Genomic DNA, 25,297 nt, shown 5'->3' with positions numbered 1-25,297 from the left:
AAAAAAAATGAAACTTTTAATCTGAGAAATGATTTAACTCTCTGACTTATCCTTCCCCAAAGTTAGTATAAAAGCTTTTTAATTTGGTTGTTTTTTGGGGAATGGGTGAGTAGGGAGGTTGAGCTGGCCTTGCACTATGTAGCCCTTGGCCGTCCTGGAACTTACTGTATAGAACAGGCTAACATCTTAGCTCTAGAGATCTGTCTGCATCTGGCTCCTGTGTGCTTGGATTAAGGGCATGCACTACCACACCCAGCTATAGCTTTCCCTACACTGTCTTGTAGATGAATTTCTGTAACCCCTGGCCTGTAAGGCCACCGATGGTTTTTTAAAGAATTCTTGCCACATGGGCGCCAATTGTAGATGAATTTCTAAACAATCTTATTAAATAAGAAACACAGAGCCAAGTACAGAGGTATAAGTCATAGGGATCAGAGCAATAGCTGCCAACTAACTTTAGCTTACCACCTCTCTGTAGCTTCCCAAGAGAGCCTGAGCTAATGGCCGAGCAGTTTTAATTAATACAAACTTCTGAGTGATTATTTTATAAGCATCTGCGGGGTCTGTGGGGCTAGACAGGACAAGAGAAAACTTCAGTTACACTATCTCTTGATTTTCCTTTTTCAGTGTTTCTTTGCTCCTTGAATGGGTTTATATGTTTTGTGGATATGAAATTTTCTTACTGCTACTACAGACATGAGTATGTTAATAATGTCTTTCTTTCGGCGATTGATTTAAGTACAAAAGTATATAAAGAGGAGACATTCTTTTCAGGGAAGTGTTAAGTGATTAAATAAAAATGTACCGTGAAAAAGAAAAATGGTTAAAAGTAATTACTTGTAGAAGATCATAGCTGTTGATAGTCTTAGGTTTTCAGTTTTTCTGTGCTCTATTCCATGTAGTTATATCCAAAAATGAGGATATTTATCCTGAAAAATCACAGATTAGTTATTTGAATTAAGTGACCTGATAGAATTTCGCAAGATAAAGTTCCGTGCATCTCAGATACTATGATTATTAGCTCTAGTATAAATCAAGATTGTGGGAAATATTAGCTACCTTAGATTAATGATATTTCATTTTTAAAAAGTAAAATGTAGAGTTACTAAGTAGAGTAGACCTTATGCTTTGAAAAGAACTGGTGTTTAGGTTTTTGTAAGCAAAGAACTGTTGCTCACAACAGTTCCTCCTTTTATAAGGGAGGAACAACTCCTCACCTCTACACCCCCTTTCATCAGTTTTAATGAGCATGGTAGTTTTATGTTTAAAAGTTTCTTTTTAGCAATCTGGTCTGGATTTTTGTTGTTTGTTTGTTTTTGTACTAAACAGGTATTAGTTGATATTGTCTTGTTGATGTAGGGAGATCATCTTTTCTGTTCTGTTAATGCTTCTAGGAACCTAAATGTGGAAGGCATCTTTATGTACTTGTTATTCACTGGAAATTTAGAGATCATTTTAAAGAACAGTAATGGTCTGTATAATCTCAGTAGCCATGTTTTAAGGAGTGCTTTCCACCTTTACTTTCTTTAAGCATGCTTCTACTCACTCCTAGTTAACTGTTACATTTACATCCTTAAATAAATCTATCTATGAAAGGTTGTACATGTTTTTTGGTGACTATGATTTCATAAATCATATGTTGTGTTCTGTTGTTACTTTTATGTATTCAGGCATTTTAAAAAGCTAAATAATAAAATTAGTATTTATACAACCTTCTAGAGCAGTGGGTCTCAATCTTCCTAATGCTATGACCCTTTAATACAGTTCTTCATGTTGTGTTGACCCCAACCACAGACATATTTTCAATGCTACTTCATAGCTATAATTTTGCTACTGTTATGAATCATAATGTAGTATCTATGTTTTCTGATGGTCTTGGATGACCCCCTGGAAAGAGTCATTTGACCCCCAAAGGGGTTGTGAACCACAGATTGAGAACTGCTAGAGTCAACAAATGCTAATATTTAATATCTTTCTATGCTCTTAATTTCTCTGTATAAGGACAGTGTATGTGTATACACATTTTTTTTTTTTTAAAGAAGTGGTTGCAATAGTTTTCAGTTTACTCATAAGTACTGCTAATGTAACTTAGACAGTTACAATGTTACTTACCCTATAAGTTGAAGACTGGATCTGTAGTCTTATATATGTCTCACCTCTGAATTTGTGTGATTATTTCTTCTTGATGACAGTTAAGTTGCTCTTCTTTAACCCTTCCATTTCCTATAAACCTAGAAATCAGTTGGATCTTGATTAGGTTGAGAACAAATACTGGTTTTGGCCAGAATATTTAGGACATGATTTTATGTACTTCTATATGAGGAACAAAATCTTAAACTGTAATAACTTGGTTAAGTGATGACCAACCTTAAAACTATGTAGAGGATACTTATGTCTACTTTAGGATATATTCCTGTAGGATAATACATTGGTTAGTTTGAAGACTTGTTTTCCCTGCACCCACTAATAAAGATTACTAATTGTTACTATAATAGGAACTGCAAATGATGATTTTTGAATTTGATCATTCCTCTTAATAGCTGTTAATAAAGCTAACATATAAAAGACAGTTCTTCCTACTCCACCTAGTCCTCTTAATCAAATGGAACTTCCCCCCCTACATTATAATCAGTTATAGTCATCTGATCTGGGTTTGGCTGATAGGTACTCCTTTAAGCTCCTTTCACCTTTTTGCTGGACTGGTGCCTCCTTGAGTCTTAGTCAGATAGTGTATGTCAGACTCACTTTGAATCCTTCTCCCAGAATTGTAGTAAACTGTTTGTTCCAAAAGATAGATCATTACCATTGTCCATTGTGTTTTTTCTTTTCTTTTCCTTCTCTCTTTCCCTCCATCCCTCCATCCTCCCTGTATCATGATACTCCTTCACTCCTTTTTTTCATTTACTGTGTTAAAGATCTTTCTATGTTAATCTGATAGGTCCAGCATGCTTATTTATAAAATAGATACATCATATATTTCTGCTATTAATAAGACACTTAGGTTTATAAAATAAATGTCAAATTTTGTAAGACAGAATATGACAAATTATATCCATTTAATAGAGATAAGACCAACAAATTGTATCCTAACAAGACTGCCAACTTATATCTTCAACAGTATGCAATCATTATATCCTACACTCCCTATTTACCTTGCATTTATTACAGTTAATTAGTATCAGTATATTACCATTATTAAAGTCTACATTTTATAGATTTCCATGGTTTTTACTTAATTCTGTGTCATTTTTTTCTTCTTAAAAGTTTTTACTTAGTGATTGAAGAATAGTGCTCTTTTTAGCTGGACTTAAAGTGTGATATAGGAAATACAGCCTTTGCATGCTTAAAACATGACCATATTTTCAATCATATAACCAAATATTTGTGGTTTATGTGGTCCCTCCTTTCTTTTCTTTAGCTTAAGAGGCAGTATTTCTGTAAAAGCAGTTAAAAAAGAAGTAGAAAAGAAACTCCGATGTCTGCTTGCTGATTTACCGTTGCCCCCTGAGTTACCAGGAGGAGATGATCTTTCTAAGAGTCCAGAGGAGAAGAAAACAGCAGCTCAGTTACACAGCAAAAGAAGGCCTAAGTATGTGCTTGCTTTCTCCCTGCACTTAACTTGACTGGAAACAATATATCCTGGATCATTATAAACTTAGAAAAAACTAAGATTGAAAATGAAAAGTGTATTTTTATTTGAACATAAATGTACAGGTTGAGAGTTGTGAAACAAATTTTCACGAGTGGTATCTATTTGCTGTGACTAATAAAACCAAATGAAAATTTCTTACAGTTTGTATTTATTAATTTGGGGGTGTTTTATGTGTCAAAGATATTTATAGTTAAGATAGCTGGATAGCTAACTAATACAAAAACACTGAAATTGAGCAAAGTGGAAGACAGCATTTAGTGAGCTCAAAAAACAATCAGTAATGGACAGTGTTTTTGTTTGCTTTTAATTACTTGTTTCCCCCATATAACTGCATACATTCTTAATTTTCCAAGACACAGAATTTTTCAAAATGGAGCTTATATAGCTTCATGTTAAATACCTGATAGAGTTCTTTTCCTTGAAGCTAAGGGATAAAAAACTGGTGCTCTTTAAAAAAGTATCTACTTAACAAAGGGAAAGTTTCAAACTTTGGGGATAGATTTGATTTAGTATTGCTCTTCAGGTAACGTGTGATTTAAGAATATGAGATCATTTTCTATTATGAGGAAAGAATGTTAGTCTGTCCTTGCATTCTTTTGCTACAATTCTTGAATTTCTGTGGTGGGTTAAAACACTACAAAATAACATCTTTTTAAAGAATTTGACTTTTGTCAGATCTGTTAATCTCTGCCCAACTATGGAATTCTGAGTCTTAATTTTATATGAATTAACACTTTCTGTACTTGTTTGAGTGGAATTTTTCAGTGTTTTTATGGTGGTTTTATGCTACTATGAGTCTCAATTTGTAAGTAATTTTTAGTCATTTTATTTTGTTAGTGTTTGTTCCATTGTACTGTAACAGTTCCTTCTCTCTATATATACACGTATACACACACATTTATGGGAAGAGAGAGAATCATTGAATGGAAAAACAAAACTTTATGGAGACTGGGTAGAGAATCCTGACTCTTTCCTAGTAATGTTGGTTTTATCCACTTACTGAAAAGCTACATTTCTAAAAGCCTTTTAAAGAAGCACCGTTGCTTCTTTTCCCTCTTTTAAGTTTTAATCTACAAAAGAGTCAGTATGTAGGGATTGTAGGGTTTTTTTTTTTTATAAAAATTTATAATATCGACTAGTAATAATTTGTCTTACATGAATATTCACAAATATACAAGAATAGGGTGAGGTAACAGGTTTAAGATTGGGTGGGATTGATTTTGAATTATTAAACAGTTCATTCAGTTTGCTTGATTGTCTATAAAAACTTCAGAACTATATTTAATAGAATATGTGGGCCTCGCTATGGTGAAATCAAAGAAAAAGATATTGACTGGGGAAAACGCTGCGTGGATAAATTTGATATCATCGGAATTATTGGAGAAGGTACTTATGGACAAGTTTACAAAGCCAGGGACAAAGACACTGGTAAGAATGTTAAGTTTGGAGTGGAATGTGTTTGCTTTCTGTCTTTCTTCTAATGTACAGCTTTAAGAATTTCCATAGAAGTAAAGATTCTTAGTACTATTGTTTAGTCTTCATTTTATTCTGTATATGCATTTTCTGTATCTGTACATATGGGTATACAACAGACTTACAAAACTGTTCCTTCAGTATTTGCCATGCTGTGAAGTGGGGTTAATGATGTGTTCCTTTTGTGATGAATAGTTATTAAACTCTTAGTAGCTAGACAAAAGTATTAGTAGTTTGGTTTTCTTTTTCTTTTTGAGGCAGGGTCTTTTTTTGGTTTTTCTAGACAGGGTTTCTCTGTGTAGCTTTGGAGCCTGTCCTGGAACTCACTTTGTAAACCAGGCTGGCCTCAAACTCATAAAGATCCGCCTGCCTCTGCCTCTGCCTCTGCCTCCCGAGTGCTGGGATTAAAGGCCTGCGCTACTACCACCTGGCTGAGGCAGGGTCTTAAGTATGTAGTCTAGGCTGCTTCAACTTGTGACCCCTGCCTTAGCTTCTTGAGGGCTGGTGTTATAGGCATGTTCCACCATGCTTGTCTTTAGGAGTAAGTTATTTTATATTAAGAATTATATAGTCTTTTCTTTTGGCCAACTTTGCTCTATAGAAATTACCCTTTGGACCAGATTCAGAAGCTTAAATTTTTCAGAACATTATTTTTTCAGAGCATAATCAAGAATCTTGGGGACAAGTTTTGAAAGACTCCTCCAAAGAAATAAAGTAATTGTATTAGAAGTCACATTATAGAAGTTAGACATTTCACTAAATAATGCATAGAGCTAGGGTTTTTTTTTTTTTTTTTTTTTTTTTTTTTTTTTTTTTTTTTTTAAATTGGACAGGATTTCTCTGTGGAGCCCAGGCTGATCTCGACCTTAGAGGTCTGCCTGCCTCTGCCTCCCAAGTCCTGGGGTTAAAGGCGTGTGCCACCATTGCCCAACAGAACTAGCATTTTTTAAACTTAAGTTCATTTTTAACATGAACTATTATTAAAATTAACAGCTATTTGAGGTCATTTAGTATATGGGAGAACACCTTGTGGTTAGAAACTAATGAAGGTAGTTAGAACATAGAATAACCATTGGTATTTGATAATATTGTATTATCAATAAGATTACTTATAACCGTCAGAAGCTTTAATGGTCAAAATACTATATTATAGGAAAACGTCATAAAAATGAAAAATAAATTTTAATGATTAAGAGCATATTTTTTTCCTTAGAAAATTTGTAAAATTAGTCCTTTTTTTCCATCTGTCCAAAGAAGTGGAATTTGCCTTTATTATAGTGAATTTTTTCTTATGCTGACTGATGCCCAGCCTACTAAGTCTATGCACATTCCCATAAAACAAAACCTAATAAAACACCACATAAATAAAACATAATAAATCTCCACAATCTAAAGCATTTCTTGACCTAAGCTTAACTTGTAATAACTTTGTGTTTGTATGTGTGTCTGATTAATTACATGATGTCTGATACAAAACTCACACATACCTAAATTTTGTGGCAATGTAGTATAATGGGGGGAAATGTATTTTTGAAACAGTCTGAACCCCATTTTCATGACTAGATAATTGGTGAGTATGGACAAGAAATGTTGGAATATATTTTCAGAGAGGTGAGAGAGATCTAGAGAGTGTGAGGACGTATTAATATGAATGAATGAGTATCCTGGATGTATTGACCCTTTCCTCCTTCACACAGAAAGAATGGTAATAAACCCACTCTTCACCATCTCTTTCTGTATCAATAGAGAGTATAAAAAAAAATACAAACCGGGGCTGGAGAGATGGCTCAGAGGTTAAGAGCACTGGCTGCTCTTCCAGAGGTCCTGAGTTCAATTCCCAGCAACCACATGGTGGCTCACAACCATCTGTAATGAGATCTGGTGCCCTCTTCTGACGTGCAGTCATACATGCAAGCAGAACACTGTATACATAATAAATAAATAGATTTTAAAAAAAAGAATTGTTTAAAAAAAAAAAAACAAACCTACCTCATCCTAACCAATTTGTGTTAAATGCAGTGTAATGATCCATAGTTTACTTGAGAGGTTAATTTCTTAAACTATAAATATTTGTTATGTTGGAAACTAAAATACAATTGGTGCATTATAATTTTAAAATGTAGGAATGGAAATTATAAGTAATTAAATTAAGAGAAATGTCATTTTTTTTGCTAGCTAGTAACCTGCTTTTATTTAATTGTCTAATAGGAGAAATGGTAGCCTTAAAAAAAGTACGTCTGGATAATGAAAAGGAGGGCTTCCCAATTACAGCAATTAGAGAAATTAAAATTCTTCGGCAACTCACCCACCAGAGTATCATCAATATGAAGGAAATAGTGACTGATAAAGAAGATGCTTTGGATTTTAAGAAGGACAAAGGTATGTATTCCAATTGCAAGTTTTTGAGTTCATGGTATTTCCACCTTACTAGATGATGATCATTTGAGTATTGGGTAAATGAAAATGTTCTCTCATGTCAAACTATTGTAAAATTTAGTAGAGTTAAAGAATTACATTATTTACTTCAGTGGTTCTTGAGGTTCTTGAGTCAGCTCAACCAAGTACTGAATAGTAACACTTTTTCCAGCTTGGATATTGATTAAGAAAAGATATTAGAGTATATTTCTATCACATTTTTACATTATGAATTCTGTGAATTCACAGAAAAAAATGTAAAGATGTAGCAGGGGATGTGTGTTCATGCATGTGTGTGATAGTCATGCCTGTGCCTATGTGCTGATGCCAGAGAAGATACCCATCACTGTCTGCTTTATTCCCCTAAGAATAGAGTTTATCACTGAACCTGGAGTTCTCTTGGTGGCCAACAAGCCCCACTGATCTTCCTGTCTCTGCATTTACTTAGAGTTGGGGTTATAGATGCATGTGACCATTCCCATGTGCCACATTTTTGATATGTGTTCTGTGGTTTTGAACATTAAATCCTAATGCTCACCCTCTGAACCATCACCTCAGCCTCCCTCTGGCACCTTTTGGCAGATGTGTTCCATATTGCAAAGTATGGGACAGCATTCTTGAAATTGTTTTCAGTAAGTTGATATATGGTTGCTTTTAATTTAAAAAAATACTAAGAAAAGTTTGACTTTTATTAAAAGTAGTTGCCATAGAGCATACATTAAATCTAATATAAAGCAGAATTAAATTAGTTGGACTGTGTCTTAGTTTCTTTTTGGTGCTATAGTAAAATACTCTGTCCAAAAGCAACTTGGGAGTTGAGGGATTTCTTTGACTTACATTTCCAGGTCATGGTCTGTCACTGAGGAAAGTCAGGGCAGGAACTCATAGTAGAAATAGGAGAGGAATGCTGATTGCTGGCTTATTTGCCAGCTCATGTTTACTAGTTATCTCATAAAGCCCAGGACCACCTGCCTAGAGATGGTACTGCCACAGTGGTTTGGGCCCACCTATATCTATCTGAAATATAGACAGTGCTCCACATGCATTCCCATAGGCCATTCTGGTCTAGGCAGTTTCTTTTCTTTTCTTTTTTTTTTTTTTTTTTTTGGTTTTTTGGTTTTTTTTCGAGACAGGGTTTCTCTGTGTAGCTTTGCACCTTTCCTGGGACTCACTTGGTAGCCCAGGCTGGCCTCGAACTCACAGAGATCTGCCTGGCTCTGCCTCCCGAGTGCTGGGATTAAAGGCGTGCGCCACCACCGCCCGGCTTAGGCAGTTTCTTAATTGAAGGTTTTTCTCTTCCTGTGCTACTCTGTGCTCTTATCAGTTTGACAATAAAAACCAATCATCACAATTACTTTATAATTGAAAATTGTACATAGTCTCTTTACTGGCTGCACATACACAGTCTTACTACTGTTCTGGGATGTAGTTTTAAATATTTGATAGATCATATGGTAATTATTTTGTATAAATCACCCTCTTTTTAAAAGTAGTCTGTATGTAGTGTAGAGATCAGGATCATTGTAACTGTTACATCTTAAGATTTTTGTTGTTTGTAAAGCCTGTATTTCTTATTAACTTGACATTTGACATGCTTTGCCATCTTAACCTTAACCTTACTTTATTGCTTCTGAATGTACAAGAAGGTACTTACTGGCTTGACTTTAGTTATAAAATGTCTCTGCAGACTTAATTTATTAGTGTTGTGACCTTATTAGTAAGGCATTTTATCTCTTCTTAGCCTGTTTCTTTCCATTCTAAAAGGGGACCATTATATCTCTTAACATTTAATAAATATTGGACTAAGGATCTTAACCATGAAGTAGAGTAGAAATATGATTTGTTTTGCCTTTATATACCACGTTGCAGACAGTGAGTGTATCTGTTCTTCCTCTAACATGCCATGAGTGTCCTATTTTCATTTGTCACCTCCCTGCCTACTTCTCTAATCCTAATTTTGCTAGTTTTGATTATGCACTAAGTTTCAGTTATATTGGTGTTTGGGGTCCACAGACATGCCAGTAAACTTTGATGCCTTCAACTCATTACATGTGATACTTCAATTCATTACATGTGATACTTCTGTGTTAGTAATTCTAAACACACACACACACACACACACACACACACACACACACACACACACACACACACACACACACCTTCACACCATATCCTGCAGAGTATGGTGTTATAGAATTGAAGTTTGAAAGACAAATTTATTTTTGCTCCTGAATATTACTTTTCATTGGTGATGTCCAACTTCCACTAGGTAGGAACACAATTTAAAGTAACTTCCCCATTTAAAAAAGATTAAAAAAAAATTCTCAATAACTAAACATAATTAATTATTTTGTTATTTTTCATTTATTTATTGTTTTTTTTTTTTTAAATGGGTCCTGCCCTATTCTGGTGTGACTCTATACCAAACACAGCCAGTACAAAATTTGTTAAAATGGTTAATTGTTGAGTGAATAAATGAGCTTTACTTTATAATACTGCCCAGACTTTTAGTACTCTGGTAAAGGCTGCTAGTGCCTTTGAAAGAAGAGTTAATAGTCTTCCTTGTATTCTGCTTTTGGTCATAACTCATTTGCCTCATTAAATTATAAATTCTGTGAAGCCTTTGGATTTTTTTTTATTTGTTTTGGTTCTTATATAATGCACCCCATTTCACAAAATATAAATTTTCATAGATTTTGATGCCCACTTCAAGGTATCTTTTATTATTCAGAATAAAAAACACAAAAGTGCACTTTAGAAAATACTGGTTTGGTTCTTGAAGTTATTGACTTGCATCCCAAGACAGCCAGATTCTACTGTGCTAGCTATTGTGCGTTTATTACACTATAATGCTTCCACTGTTAGTGTTTAAGTATTGAGGAAGTATAAGTACTCTTTTAATTTGTAATTTCTCTTAAAGATCAAGAAAAGAAACTAGAATCCGGTGGTGGTGGTGGTGGTGCAGCAGCACACCTTTAATCCCAGCCCTCAGGGGGCAGAGGCAGGTGAATCTCTCAGTGTGAGGCCAGCCTAGTCTTTAGAGTGAGTTCCAGGACAGCCAAGGTTACACAGAGAAACCCTATTTCAAACAAACAAAAATGAATGAAAGAAAAGGAAGGAAGGAAAGAAAGAAAGAAACTGTGTAGTAGGGCATTCCTTTAATCCTAGGACTTGGGAAGCAGGGGCAGGTAGATCTTTCTAAGTATGAGGCCATCCTGGTCTACATAATCAGTTCTAGGCCATCCAGGGTTATATAGTGAGACCTTGCCTTTTAAAAAAAAAAAAAAAAAAAAAGAGCTGGGCAGTGGTGGTTCACGCCTTTAATCCCAGCACTCGGGAGACAGAGCCAGGTGGATCTTTGTGAGTTCGAGGCCAGCCTGATCTACAGAGCAAGATCCAAGACAGGCACCAAAGCTACACAGAGAAATTGTGTCTCGGGGTGGGGGGTTGGGGGGGTATCTACCAAGGATTCACTGGATTAAGATGATTTATATCCTGATAGAATGGGCACTGTAAGGTTTTATTACAATACTCAGAAGGAAGTACAACTTAAAAATATGAATTGTTTATTTCTTAAAATTTTCAACTAATATTTTTAGATCATGATTGATAAAGAGTTAATTGATACGGAGGATAAGGAAGGGCTACTGCTATTGTCAAATATAGATCAGTGTACCCAATATCTAGGAATATAAGGAAATTATTTCAACTTACATATGTCATCTTGAACAGAAAGGGTATGTGTTGTTGAGACTCCGATTTAGTAGCATACTAGAGGCATTAGTCACAGCAATTGCACTAGAAAATGAGATAAGATATTTAGATTAGAAAGGAAGAAATTAAACTTGTGTGTGTGTGTGTGTGTGTGTGTGTGTGTGTGTGTGGACATGTACAAGATATAGGGCAATAGAAACAATCAGTTATGTGTAGATTTAACCAACCGTCTTATTAAAATAAGAAACACAGAACCAATGTAAAAGAGAAAGCCGAGAGGTCAGAGCTCAGAGCTAAAATCTTACCTCCTGCGATGCTCCTACCTCCCCGAAAGAGAGCTACTTCCTGTGTGTCTGTCTTTAAATAGTCTTTCTGTTCTGCCTTCTTATTGGTTGCAAACCCAAACACACGACTGCTTTGTCACTGCCTGTAAATACAGCCCTCCAGGTCTTAAAGGCATATGTCTCCAATGCTGGCTGTATCCCTGAACACACAGAGATCTACCTAGCTCTTCTACCAAGTGCTGGGATTAAAGGCGTGCGCCGCCGCTGCCACGCTCCTGCTATGGCTCTAATAGCTCTGACCCCCGGGCTTTATTTATTAACATACAATGAAAATCACATTTCAGTACAAATAAAATACCACCATAGTTAGGCTCACAGGATAAAAGAGCTAAGATAAACTGATAGAAAATTTAATTTACAACATTGTAACCTGACAACTGGGAAACATCATTGAAAGAATATTAAAAAGACTAAATAGAAAATATTCCATTTTTAAAGCTTAAAAGAATCATATTAAGATAACACTCTTCCTAATTTATCTTCATAGTTGTAGCCCTTCTCAAAACTAGGGGTGGCTTTTTATTTTTTAAACTTTTTTTTTATATTATTTATTTTTATTTTATGTTCATTGGTGTTTTGCCTATATGTATGTCTGTGTGAAGATGTCAGAAGCCCTGGAATTGGAGTTCCAGACAGGTATGAGCTGCTGTATGGGTGCTAGGAATTGAACCCTGGTCCTCTGGGAGAGCAGCCAGTGCTCTTAGAATTAGTTTTATTTGTTTGTTTGTTGGGAGGAGGGTATCATGATATTTGTGTAGAGGTCAGAGGACAATTTGGTGATAGTCATTTCTCTCCTCATGCCCTGTGGGTCCTGGAGAATCAAACTCAGGTTTGGTTGCAGGTTGTCAGGCTTTGCAGCAAGTGCCTTTACCTGCTGAGCTATCTTGTGCCGCTTGGCTTTTCAAATACTGACAAGTAGATTCTGATATTTGTATAAATACAAGATCTGGGACAGTGAGTAGGGTCTGAGAAGGAAGAGTAAAGTAGAATGCATTGAATTTAAATCTTGTTGTAATGTAAATCTTAATGTAAAGCTAAAGTGACCATAACTGTCTGGCACTACCATGAGAGTAAATTATTGATCAACAAAAGAATTTAGAAACTAGAAATAAGTCTTAACACTCAAATCATTTGATCCTGATATTTGGGTTAGACTAAAGTGCTAAATGTTATTAGATGACATCAAAAGCACAAGCAGTAAAGGAAAAAAAAATAGTAATTACACCTCACCAGAATTAAATTGGACCATATCAAGCAATGAAAAGAGGCTGGGTGTGATGGTGAAAGAGGCTTAGATTAATGGTGCATGCCTTTAATCCCAACAGTCAGGAAATAGAGGCAGGTGGATCTATGTAATGTGTTCCTGACCAGCCAGAGCAACATAGTGAGACCCTGTCTCCATATAAAAAAGAAAAAGAAATGAAAAGACAACACAGAATAGGAGAAAATATTTGTAAGTCCTATGTCTGATAATGGGACTTGTAACAAGAACATAAAAACCAATTTTAAACTAATAAACTAAAAGACGAGGTGATTAAGAGAACCTAAGTAGATTTTTCTTCCCAAGAAGATATGTAAATGGCTAAGAATCACATAGAAAAAAAAATTGAACATAATAGGCATTTGGGAAATGTAAGTCAAAGCCTCAGTATACTAGTTCCCACCCATTAGGATGCTTTGTGAAACAGCACATCAAAGTAACTATTGGTGAGGGGGTGTGGGTAACTGTGAATGTAATTGTCTCTCAATTACTGCATACCTAAAATGATTTAAAATGGTGAGTTTTAGGCCGGGCGGTGGTGGCGCACGCCTTTAATCCCAGCACTCGGGAGGCAGAGCCAGTCGGATCTCTGTCAGTTCGAGGCCAGCATGGGCTACCAAGTCCCAGGAAAGGCGCAAAGCTACACAGAGAAACACTGTCTCGAAAAAACCAAAAAAAAAAAAAAAAAAAAAAAAAAAAAAAAAAAAAAAAAATAAAATGGTGAGTTTTGTTATTAGCATTTTTAAATAAAAAAAAAAAGCTCAGTATTTTCTTTCCTTTGTACTCTGTTTTCCTCTTCTGGAAAAACGAAGTAATAATACTTAGATTTATTGTGGTCATATAATGTAATACTGCAGTGAAGCACTTTGCAAGATGGCACACGGTATATAGGTATAGCTAAGTAGTAGGTTGATGGTAAGAACAGAATGAGATCACTAATAGAAGCAATTGTTTTTATTAGGAAGAAAGGATGGCTATTTGAAGAAGTGAATAGTTTTAAAGCTGGAGATCAGATGTTTAGTTAGTGAATTGGAAGTTAATTTTTAAAAATGTGCCTTTTAGGGGTTGGGGAAGTGGCTCAGTGAGTCAGAATCTTACTGTGCAACCTTGAGTAACAGAGTTTGAATCCCCAGCACCCATGTAAATCTATGCATGCCTTTAGCCCCCGAATAATGCTTTTCACATAAGTGTATTTAGACTTGAGTTCTTTGCTAAACATTCACGCAAATCTGTGAGCTTGTTAGCTAGCTAGCCACACTGTCTGAAATGAGGAGCTTCAGGTTAATGAAAGCTTGTGTCTCAAGGTCAGAAGATGGAGAGTAGTGGAGGAAGACACCAGGATCCTCTGGTCTCCTCATATGCACATACAGGCACATGGGCCCCCACATACATGCGCACACATACTTAGCATGCACACACAAAATACAACCTTCCCTTAATGCTTAGAAATCTCTAATTATTAGCACTAAAAAATGTCAAGAAAAATAAAAATTAGGCCGGCAAATCTCCCAGGAGATAGAGATTGCTGGGAAGGTGTGAAGAGGTACAAAGATGAGTTACAGAAGCCTGATGACCTGAGTTCAGTCTCTGGGAGCCATGTGAGAGAACGTACTCCAAGAAGTTGTTCTTTGACCTCCACACAAATGCTACAAAATGAATGTAAAAAAATAAATTTCAACATCTAACTAGCTGATAATAATTAACCCAGTAGAAGGAAAAGAGAATCAATGTTTGGAGAAAAAAAAAAAAACAACAAAAACCAAACAAACATCAGGATATGTTTAATTAAAACATTGGAATACAGCCAGATGTGGTGGCACACACCTTTAATCCCAGTACTTGGGAGGCAGAGGCAGGTGGATCTCTGAGTTCCAGTACAGCCAGTACTACACAGAGAAACCCTGTCTCAGAAAACAGAGCAAAACAACAAAACACAACACTCTGGAATACAGAAACAAAGGGCTTAAATGATTATTAGGGGGAATATATGCACATGTAGTCAATGTTTTCTAGCGAAGAGACGAGGCTTCCACTTTTTAGCTTTTTTTTCTAGGCAGCGTATATATAACAAGTATGTATGTTACTTGTTTACTTTTATGTAATTAAAAATGAAGTATATTATCTTCTACAAATAGATAATATTTATATACCTTAATTTAAAAAGAGACAGTATTCTATAGTGCTATAATTTTGCTGTATCTTATTCTGTTAGGGGTTTTTCACTTAGGTGTATTTAGACTGTTGAGTACTTTACTAAAAAACATTTAGTATAAATATCTAATTGGGACTTTCATGGGATACAGAAGTAGAATGACTTGGTTAAGTGATATATCTAGCTCTTTTCATATTAATGATTAAAGCCAGATCACCATACAAGAAAGCTGATTCCAATTTTTCTCATTAAAAATTTTTGATACTCAGTTTACTGAAATGCAGTTTACTCTTAATTTTTCATCTTTTATCTATCTACTAAAACTTTCCCCTATTTTGAGATTATGCATATTTTCATGCTTTTATCCTTTTTATAACGTTTTTGTTATTCATGTGTTGTGTATGTGATATGAATGTATGTCTTGTGTATGTGTGTTATGGGTGCATATCTAACATGTTTGTTCATATAGGTAGAGTCCAGAGGTTGCCATTGATGTCTCTTCTTTGATGGCTGTTCACCTTACATGTTGAGATGTGGTCTCTGACCTGAGCCCAGATTTGCCCATTTGGCTTGTCTGGTTTGCCAGCTTGCTCTGGAAGACCCTTATTTTCAATCTTCCAAGTGCTAGAATTGCTTTACCGGCTTCTCTATGACAAAGCAGCTTCTCTACATTTCTTCAGGTTGCTGGGTCATTTTACTTTTTCTTGGTGATTGTCCTGGTTAGTTTTTATCAACTTGACACAATCTAAATTCACCTGTAAAGAGGGAATCTCAAGAGAGAAAATGCCTTTATCAAACTGCCTGTAGGCATGTCTGTGGGGCATTTTCTTGATTAGATTAATAACTGATATAGGAGGGCCCAGTCCACTGTGGGTAGGTGGTCCTGAGTTGTATAAGAAAGCTGACTGAGCCAGGCATGGTGGCTTTAATCCCAGCACTTGGGAGGCAGAGGCAGGCAGATTTCTGAGTTTGAGGCCAGCCTGGTCTGTAAAGTGAGTTCCAGAACAGCCAGGACTACACAGAGAAACCCTGTCTTGAAAAACAAAGCAAAACCAAAAAAAAAAAAAAAAAAAAAAGAAGAAGGAAGGAAGGAAGGAAGGAAGGAAGGAAGGAAGGAAGGAAGGAAGGAAGGAAGGAAGGAAGGAAGGAAGGAAGAAAGAAAGAAAGAAAGAAAGAAAGAAAGAAAGAAAGAAAGAAAGAAAGAAAGAAAAAGAATGCAGACTGAGCAGAGCAAGCTAGTAAGCATTACTTTTCTGTAGTTTCTGCGCAGTTCCTGCCTCTGGGTTCTTACCTTGAGTAGCCTTGGCTACGCCCTGGTGATGGACTGTAACTTGTAATCAAATAAGCTCCTTCCTCCCTAGTATCTTTTGGTCATGGTCTTTATCATAGCAATAGAAAGGAAACTAAGAAAAGATTAGAGACCTTTAATCCCAGCACTCGGGAGGCAGAGCCAGGCGGATCTCTGTGAGTTCGAGGCCAGCCTGGGCTACCAAGTGAGTTCCAGGAAAGGCACAAAGCTACACAGAGAAACCCTGTCTCGAAAAACCAAAAAAAAAAAAAAAAAAAAAAAAAAAGAAAAGATTAGAGAAATCGTTTCGTGTGTCTGTTATTTTTTGTTTTTTCCGTTGTTTCTTACCTACTTATTTTTAACTTCCATTTCCTGTCTTGAGGTCTTTTTTTTTTTTTTTTTTTTTTTGGCGGGGGTGGGGTGGGGTGGGGGTTGGTGGCAAAGGCCCCATCTTTGGAACTTGAACAATAATAATATCTCTGCCTTCCCCCAACTTACTGCATTGCTTAGAATGGCAGCCTTGAGATTCTAATAGTCCTGCTCCTACCACCCAACTGGCAGCAAAGATTGCAGCTGGGCATCAGTTACCACACTCAGTTTTATGCTGTGTAAGAGGTCAGGGTAGCTTGCTAGGCAAGCATTCTACCACTCAGCTACACCTGTTGCCTGACAAGTATGTGGGGTTTTTTGTTTTTGTTTTTGTTTCTTTGTTGTTGTTTTTAAAAATTTTTTTCTAATTAGAGTTATTAAGAAACATTTTGGTACTTAAATTGTTTTTATTTCACGTAGTTCTGATATCATAATTCCCCTGTATAAGATCCCGAATTTTCTGGGTTTCCTTTTTCACTGGCTTATTTCTGTTGCATTTCCTGCTACTGTCATTATATAGTATAGTATTTTAATTTCTGGTATGTAGAGGTCTTTTCTCCTTTTTCTTTAAAAACATTATAGTTGTTTTTATATGCACATGGATGTGGGTTTTTAAACTCATGGAGATTTGAATGGAATTATAATGCTGGGAGGGACAAGGATTTATGAGGATCATGGGGGAGGGGCTCACAAGACTCCCTCAGCTGAGGAGCTGCTAATGGCTGCTGTGGGAGGAGGAGCCAAGTTTTTTCAGTGGTGTGGTTAATGGTAGGTGGTCCATGCTTCTGTGGATGTTTGTACCCTTATGCATATGGGTAATACTAGTTGGACCCAGTTATTTAAAAACAAATAAAGGAGAAGGCCTGAATTTAGGAGAAGAATGGGAATAAGATCTGGGAGGATGAGTTGGAGAGAGGATTGAGAATGAATATAATCTAAATACCAAAGAATGAATAAAATACTGAGGTTATGGATCATTGGCAGTAATATTAATATACTGTTATAAAGAGAAGATTGTCATAACCTTTAAAGAACTTTTATGGATATGATATGATGTCTTGGACATAATAAATACATGATAAACAGTGTTCTATTTTTTTAAAAAAGTAAAATGTGCCTTTTAAATTAGAGTTCTAATTTGGAATTTTCATAGTTACAAAATTGTTCTTTGATTTTTTTTTATGATATTGCTTATAATAAACAGTACAAGCAATTCATATATCTAGTGAAAGGAATTATGAACATCACCATGGCATATTACCACTGGGAAATGCTATAGAGACATTAAAAACATGTCAGAGTTCAAAAAAATTGTTTTATTGATAATTAGGAAATATTTACAAAGGAATAGGTAAAGTTTAATGTAATATTTATGTTACTGTATTCCATGACTACAAGGACATTTTGGGGATGAGGATATATTTATTATCTTTAATGTAGTCAGTCTCAGAGGTATATATCTCTGGAAACCACTGAAATTGTCACCTCTAAACACATACCCTTTATTACTATCAGCGAACATACAGAAGCTAGTAAAAGTATCTTTATGTTAAAAAACTGTTAAGAATATAAATTAAAGTTAAACTGTTGAGAACATTATTTCAAAAACTAATGGGATATTGAATTTCCATAGATTTAAGTCATGGAGTTGAGTAACATGATTATTGGGGGTTGGCCATCAGGATGGAGAGTCTCACAGGAATTGGCGGAATTGGCTTTTGCAGCCTTGGGTTCAAAGGCACTCTGCCACTAGATAACCCCTCCCTGTTTATTTTGTATCCCTTAATATTTTGTCTTTTTGACATTATAATCATAACATTTCTCCTTTCCTTTTCCTCCCTTCAAACTCTGTTCTCTTTCAAATTCTTGGCTTTTTCATTAATAATTGTTACATACATATATTCCTAAATACATTCAAGTATATAACCTGTTTAGTCTGTATGTTTCTTTGTGCGTGTTTTCAGACTTGAAAACGTTTGGTATTGGATAACCAGTTGGTGTGCTTTTTTTGTGGTGAAGAGTATTTCTCTAGCTCTTGTCATTCTTTGGTTGCCTATAGTTTTTTGTGTAAGGTTGAGACCTCCTGAGCTTTCCCCATCCACGTCTGCATGTCTGCTGTTCATGTTCAGTTCATGTGTAGTCAATCACGTTAGAGAAGCTTTATGGATATAATTGCTGATATTCCTACAAGAGACAGTCTCACAGCAAACTCGCTGTTCCTCTGACCCTTACAGTCTTTCTGCCTCCTCTTTCACAGTGATCCTTAGCATTAGGTGGTTGGTTGTGTTGTAAGTGTTTACTTGGGACTGGACACAACTCTGTATTTTGATTGGTTGTGGTTTTTCTGTAATGGTCTCCATCTGTTGTGAAAAGAAGTTTCCTTGATACGGGGTGAGGACTACACTTACCTCTGGGTATAAACACAAATATTTAGAATGTAGTTAGGCATTATGCTGGTTAGGAAAATGACAGTTTTAGGTTCTTCTCCAAGATCCTTGACTTCACTAGCCCCAGGTGGTTGGCTATGTTTCCAGTACCAGACATTAATTTTCTGAAAGTTAGTCCTCAGGGAGGAGGCTAGGTCATTTACAGCTCAGGGGCCTCTGGGACCTATTTCTGAAGAGTTAAGTCTTCAGCAATGTGGGCTGACCTTTCAACTTGAGGGGGCGACCAAGGGCAGTAACAATAGCCTACAATGTTTTGCAGATGTCTTAGATTACTCTGACCAACTCAGAAGAAGGCTTCTTGTGCTTAGTGTTGGGTTGTTTTGTTAGGGGTCTGTGACTCTTGACAACCTAGATGGGAAAATTTTATTTAAACTGTATACGTGTATTTATATGCCAACTTACATGTATTATATAGGTAGGTAGATAATAGTATGATTCCTTATGACTTTTTCAGATATCTGTACTGTTACTTTACCATCTAGAACCAGAGTTGTTTTTCCCCCTCTTTTTTACAACCCTGCCTTTTTTTGTTTTTTTGTTTTTTCGAGACAGGGTTTCTCTGCATAGCTTTGCGCCTTTCCTGGAGCTCACTTGGTAGCCCAGGCTGGCCTTGAACTCACAGAGATCCGCCTGGCTCTGCCTCCCGAGTGCTGGGATTAAAGGCGTGCGCCACCACCGCCCAGTGCCCTTTTTTTTTTTTTTTTCTTTTAGTTTTTTTTTATTTTTGAGACAGGGTCTCATGTAGCTATGGATATCCTGGAACCCACAGAGATCAAGCTGCTTCTTCCTCTTAAGTGCTGGGGTTAAAGGCCTGCACCACCATTTTCTCATCTTTAATCTTTTCTCTTAACTAACTTGATGAAGGCCCAAGCACACTGTGGAGGTAGCCTCTTCTCGATGTCTCCTATGAATAGAGAAGTAGAGAAGTTGAATATCCCTTATGTGAAATGCATGGGTTGTGACTTACTTTTTAGGTTTTCTAAATTTTGGAACATTTGATGAGAACCATGGCTCAGGGTAGAATTTTCTGTGATGTGAGATACTTTTAAATATATACCTGTATATACTATCCTAAAGGTAATTTTTTTCTTTGTTTCTGTTTTGATTTGAGACACATCTTAGGAGGTAAGGTAAAATTTTGTACTTGTGGTGTCGTGTTTGTGACCAGAGCTTTAGATTGGGTATGGCAGGATTTTAGATTTTGGAGTCTTCACTTTGTGTCTTTTAAAATGCCTTAATTAGACTTGGGCTAGATTCAAGGGAGTAGCTGGGTATTATAGTTAATAAATTTAACCACCACACTATAAAGGATGATTTGGGCAGAGTGTCAGAAAACCAACTAAAATAACTTGAAATTATATGGGAATTTGTTATCTTATATAAAGCATCCAAAGAGAGGGCAGAGTTTAAGCTTGGTTGATTAGTGACAGAAAGGCTGTTTTCAGAGACCTCTGGCTAGGGCTGCAGCTTGCATGACCTCTGAGGTTCAGTCCTTGATTGTGCTAAAACTAAAACCAAGTTCTGCTACAACATCTGCTTCATTCCCACTGACTTTGAAGAGTAGATACTCATGTTTATAGAGAAAATCTAGCTTTCAGAAGTTCTCTGAAGTACAGGGTTTTCTCTTAAGGGCCTTCTTCAGTGCATTATAGCTCAAAGTCTGCTGATGGCTTTTTTCTCATTGGGTTAGTTAGTCTGTTTCTAGGACAGGTGGAAATTGGATGCCATTTTAGTAATTATATAAAATTTAAGTGGAACGTTGTGTTTTATTTCATTAGTGTTTTAGTGTCTATGATAGTTACTTCCTGTATGATCTTCGGTCCTTGAGCTTGTGTAGCATGTAAATTCATTGTACTCTTGAGAATTTAAGCACCAAACTTTGACTTGGGGTTCGGGTTTGATTTTAGTGTTAGTGGGGAACTTCAGAGCCTTCTCTCTCCTCCTTACTGCGTCGTTGCAATTATAGACATCACCACCATGCTGTTTTAATGTAAAGTTTTAAGAATTTCTTGAATATTTTGGAAACCAGACTTTCTTTTTTTTTAATTTATTTTTATTTTATGTGCATTAGTGTTTTTGCCATGGGTGTCGGGTCCCCTGGAACTGGAATCACAGACAGCCTTGAGCTGCCATGTGGGTGCTAGGAATTGAACCCGGGTCCTTTGGAAGAGCTGTCAGTGCTCCCAACCACTGAGCCATCCCTCTAGCCCTGGAAACCAGACTTTTCTTAATCTGATATGTATTTCATAAAGATGTCCTCTCAAATTGTGTTTTCATTCTCCAAGGGTGTTTTTTAAAAAGGGACATTTTGAATTTTATCATAATTTTTTTTTTTTTTTTTTTTTTCGAGACAGGGTTTCTCTGTGTAGCTTTGCGCCTTTTTCCTGGAACTCACTTGGTAGTCCAGGCTGGCCTCGAACTCACAGAGATCCGCCTGGCTCTGCCTCCCGAGTGCTGGGATTAAAGGCGTGCGCCACCACCGCCCGGCGAATTTTATCATAATTTATTAGGTTCAATTTTTCAAACATTGTGATGTCAGCTTTTTACATACAAAACTCATCAGGAATTGAGCCATGGCTTAGTTAAGAACACTGGCTGCTCTTGCAGAGGACCTGAGTTTTGTTCTTGGTCCCCACATTGGTCAGCTCGCAACAATCTGTAATTCCAGCTCCAGTAGATCAGACATCCTTTTCTGCCTCTTCGGACACTAGCACCTACCTACACACACCTTCTCCAAATACATAATTTAAAATAAATATTTTTAAAGAATCATCATGAATCCTAAGATAAACCTAGATATTTTGGATATGTCTTCTAGTAGCTGAGTTTTCCATTTTATTTATTTATTTATTTATTTATTTATTTATTTATTTATTTATTTATTTATTTATTTATTTATTTATTTATTTTGGTTTTTCGAGACAGGGTTTCTCTGTGTAGCTTTGCGCCTTTCCTGGAACTCGCTTGAGTTTTCCATTTTACACTTAGTTCTGTGATGCAGTAAGAGGTAATTTTTGAGCCAAGCGTGATGGCACACACATTTAGGTCCCAGCGCTTGACTTTAGTCCCAGCGCTGGAGGCCAGCCTGGTCTACAAAGTGAGTTCTAGGACAGCCACAGCTGTTACACAGAGAAAGCCCTGCCTTGAAAAGCCCCTCCCAAAGTCATTTTTGTGAATGGTGCACAGCTGTTTGTAGAATTACTTTGTTTATATATTGTTTATATATTATTTACTTGTTCAGCAACATTTGCTTGAAAACTATTTTCCACTGCACTGCCTTCCCATATTTGTTGAAGATGAGTTCTCTGCTTTTTATGAGTCCATTTCCATGTTTTTCTTGTGTACCACTCATCTTCTTTCCTGTTTCTCCTCTAACTTCACCATGTATTGATGATGGGGAGTTTATAGAGTAAGTCTTAGATTGAGGAGTATTTGTTTTTTTTTTTTTTTTTTTTTTGTTTTGTTTTGTTTTGTTTTGTTTTTTTTCGAGACAGGGTTTCTTTGTGTAGCTTTGCGCCTTTCCTGGAACTCACTTGGTAGACCAGGCTGGCCTCGAACTCACAGAGATCCGCCTGGCTCTGCCTCCCAAGTGCTGGGATTAAAGGCGTGCGCCACCACCGCCCGGCTGAGTATTTGTTTTTTTAACTTTTCTTCTAAACATGGTATTTCCCTTCTTGGTCTGTTGTTAGCCAGTTAAACTTTAGAGTCATTTCATCGATATCTACAAAATAACTTGGCAGGGTTTTTGTCAACATTGTGTTAAATCTATACATTAAGGAAGAACTCATATCTGATATGTTGAGCCTACTATCTACATACGTGGATCATGTTTGGATTTATAATTGTTCCATTGGACTTTTGTAGTTTTTCGACAGATGTTTTGTGTGTGCCTATGTTTCTTTGAGATGAATTTCTCTGTGTAGCCTTTACTGTCCTGGAACTCTGTAGACCACATTAGCCTTGAACTCATATATCTGCCTGCCTCTGCCTTCTGGGTGGTAGGATTAAAGACATGTGCCAACCATGTCCAGTTCATGTTTTTACTTTCAAATTATGGTTGTTTCCTATGTTGGCATATAGGAAAACATATCTGGTTTTCAGTAATTCGAGGAATGCTTTCTTACTCATTATTGCTTCCAATGTTTCTTCTGGTTCCTTCTCTCTTTTCCTCTGATTGATACAGCCTTAAAAAAATAGTGTTAGCATCTTGTGATTGTTTTATGGTCCTTGGATATTCTGCTCTATCTTTTTTTTTTCTTCCACCTTTGGTATCACCACAACCAGTATTCTACACATCACTTTTGAACATTCCTATTGACATATCTTTGTACTCAGTGAATCTTTCCTTGGATATGTTTGGTATATTGATAAACCTGTGAAAGATAATTCCTTCCTTCCTTCCTTCCTTCCTTCCTTCCTTCCTTCCTTCCTTCCTTCCTTCCTTCCTTCCTTCTTTCCTTCCTTCCTTCCTTCCTTCCTTCCTCTCCCTCTCCCCCCCTCCTCTCTCTCTTTCTTTCAGTAGAAACATTTTGTTTTCCTTTATTTTACAGGTGCCTTTTTAGAACAAAGTCTTCAGCATAGACAGTGAAGAAGAGTACTAGGGCTTGTTTTTACTTCCATTGATTTCCTAAATTAATACATTTACATATATTAATGATTTTATGATTCAAACTATTGCACTCTTTTCCATGTAGAATAATGAAATAATAGTACATTGGTAAGCCCTCCCTCCTTTGTCAAGCATTTTAATGGCTTACAAGTTATTCTGATGTGCTGACTTGATCTTATACACACACAGGCAAGCAGAGAGTGCAAGCTGACTTGGTTTTAGATCAGTACAGGATACTGAAAAGACAGTCTTTATTTCGGTTACAGTGTTCAAGTTCCAATATTACCTTCAGTTCTCAGCACTTGTGGTTACACTACCCATCTGTTCTGACATGTTATGTACTCGTTTCAACTAGTGTTCCTAGCATATTCATCATAGCTTGTAAAAGTTCCTGATAAGATAATTCTGTCTATTTACTTCTGACGCTGATGCTTATTGTGTTTCTTGAGACTGTGTTTTAATATGCCCTATAAATTTTCTTTGAAGTCCTAAATAATACGTGATTGCTGAGGTGAATAGGTCTTTAGTGTAAGCTTTTATGCTTACCTGGCTATCTGTTTGGACTCTTGTTAGTATTTGTTATACTACTAGTTAGGGTTTGAGGCTAGAATTTCCTCTCTTGTTTAGGCTTGTCTTCATAGTTAGTTGTTTTTCAGTTTCTCTGAAGTTTTTTGTTTTTTGTTTAAATAGGGCCTGAAACATGCTCTTTTGACGCACTCTCTGATCTTTCGTCTATGAGCACTATTAACGGTATGGAATGGGGGTAGGGAAACTATTATTGCATTAGTTTTTAGCAAGCTTGTGCTTCAAGGCTGTGCTATTCATAGGTACTTCTTAATTGTGGCTGGTTTTTCTTGCCCTTAAATGAGATAGAAACAGCTAGAGCTGAGCCTTGTTTGGTTAGTTGAAGGCTAGGAGCACTCCAGAGGTGGAAGATCCCAGTAGAGCCTACTGGCTAAGCTCTGGGATCTTCTTACTTACTCTGAAGGACAAGCCTTGCTCTGAATGAGATGCTCTGGGCCAGTGGTTCTCAACCTTCTTAGTCCTATGACCCTTTAATAGAGTTCATTTTGTGATTGAGCCCCAGCTGTAAAATTATTTTTGTTGCTACTTCATAATATTATGAATTGCAATGTAAGTATCTGATATGCAACTCCTGTGAAATTTTTTTTGACCTTTAATGGGGTCGTGACCCACAGGTTGAGAACCACTGCTTTGGGAATATCAAATACTTTATTTTACTGGGAACACTGAATTTCTTTTTATGATCATTTTGATGTAGGATTTCTAAGTGATAAAAATTTGGGAAAAGTACTGGAGTCCAAGACTGAATCCTTCACTGCATATTATTATTTTTTAAATTTGAATTCAGTACCCTCAATTTGCTGAGTCATCTTGCCATCCCAAATACTCAGTTTCTTAATTGGTGGTGTGTGGTGTGTATATGTGGGGGGGGGGGGAGGTGGGGGCCATGCATGCTCGTGTGTGCATTTCAGAGTGGAGGTCAGAGGACAACTATTGAGAGTTGGTTCTTTCCTGCACCTTTTTGCATCTGGGTATTCAACTTAGG

General features: G+C 36.5%; 1 protein-coding gene across 7 annotated transcripts in view; it reads left to right on the top strand.

Annotated features, from left to right (window-relative positions):
• Cdk13 (cyclin dependent kinase 13) overlaps positions 1–25,297 on the top strand; it is a 104,861-nt gene that overhangs the window by 38,937 nt on the left and 40,627 nt on the right. For 4 of the 7 annotated variants that reach the window (XM_076572962.1, XM_076572959.1, XM_076572964.1 and 1 more), the window contains exons 3-6: positions 3,419–3,589; positions 4,941–5,080; positions 7,334–7,504; positions 24,418–24,477. In XM_076572962.1, the coding sequence (XP_076429077.1) occupies positions 3,419–3,589; positions 4,941–5,080; positions 7,334–7,504; positions 24,418–24,477 (542 nt within the window). The remainder of the gene's footprint in view (positions 1–3,418; positions 3,590–4,940; positions 5,081–7,333; positions 7,505–24,417; positions 24,478–25,297) is intronic. The other 3 variants (XM_015998701.3, XM_076572961.1, XM_076572965.1) reach the window with 1 other exon arrangement.

Source organism: Peromyscus maniculatus, chromosome 5 (genome assembly GCF_049852395.1).
Source record: "Peromyscus maniculatus bairdii isolate BWxNUB_F1_BW_parent chromosome 5, HU_Pman_BW_mat_3.1, whole genome shotgun sequence".
Classification (NCBI taxonomy): domain Eukaryota; kingdom Metazoa; phylum Chordata; class Mammalia; order Rodentia; family Cricetidae; genus Peromyscus; species Peromyscus maniculatus.
The sequence above is the reverse complement of the archived record's forward strand: the minus strand, read 5'-3'. Positions and strand labels throughout refer to the sequence as shown.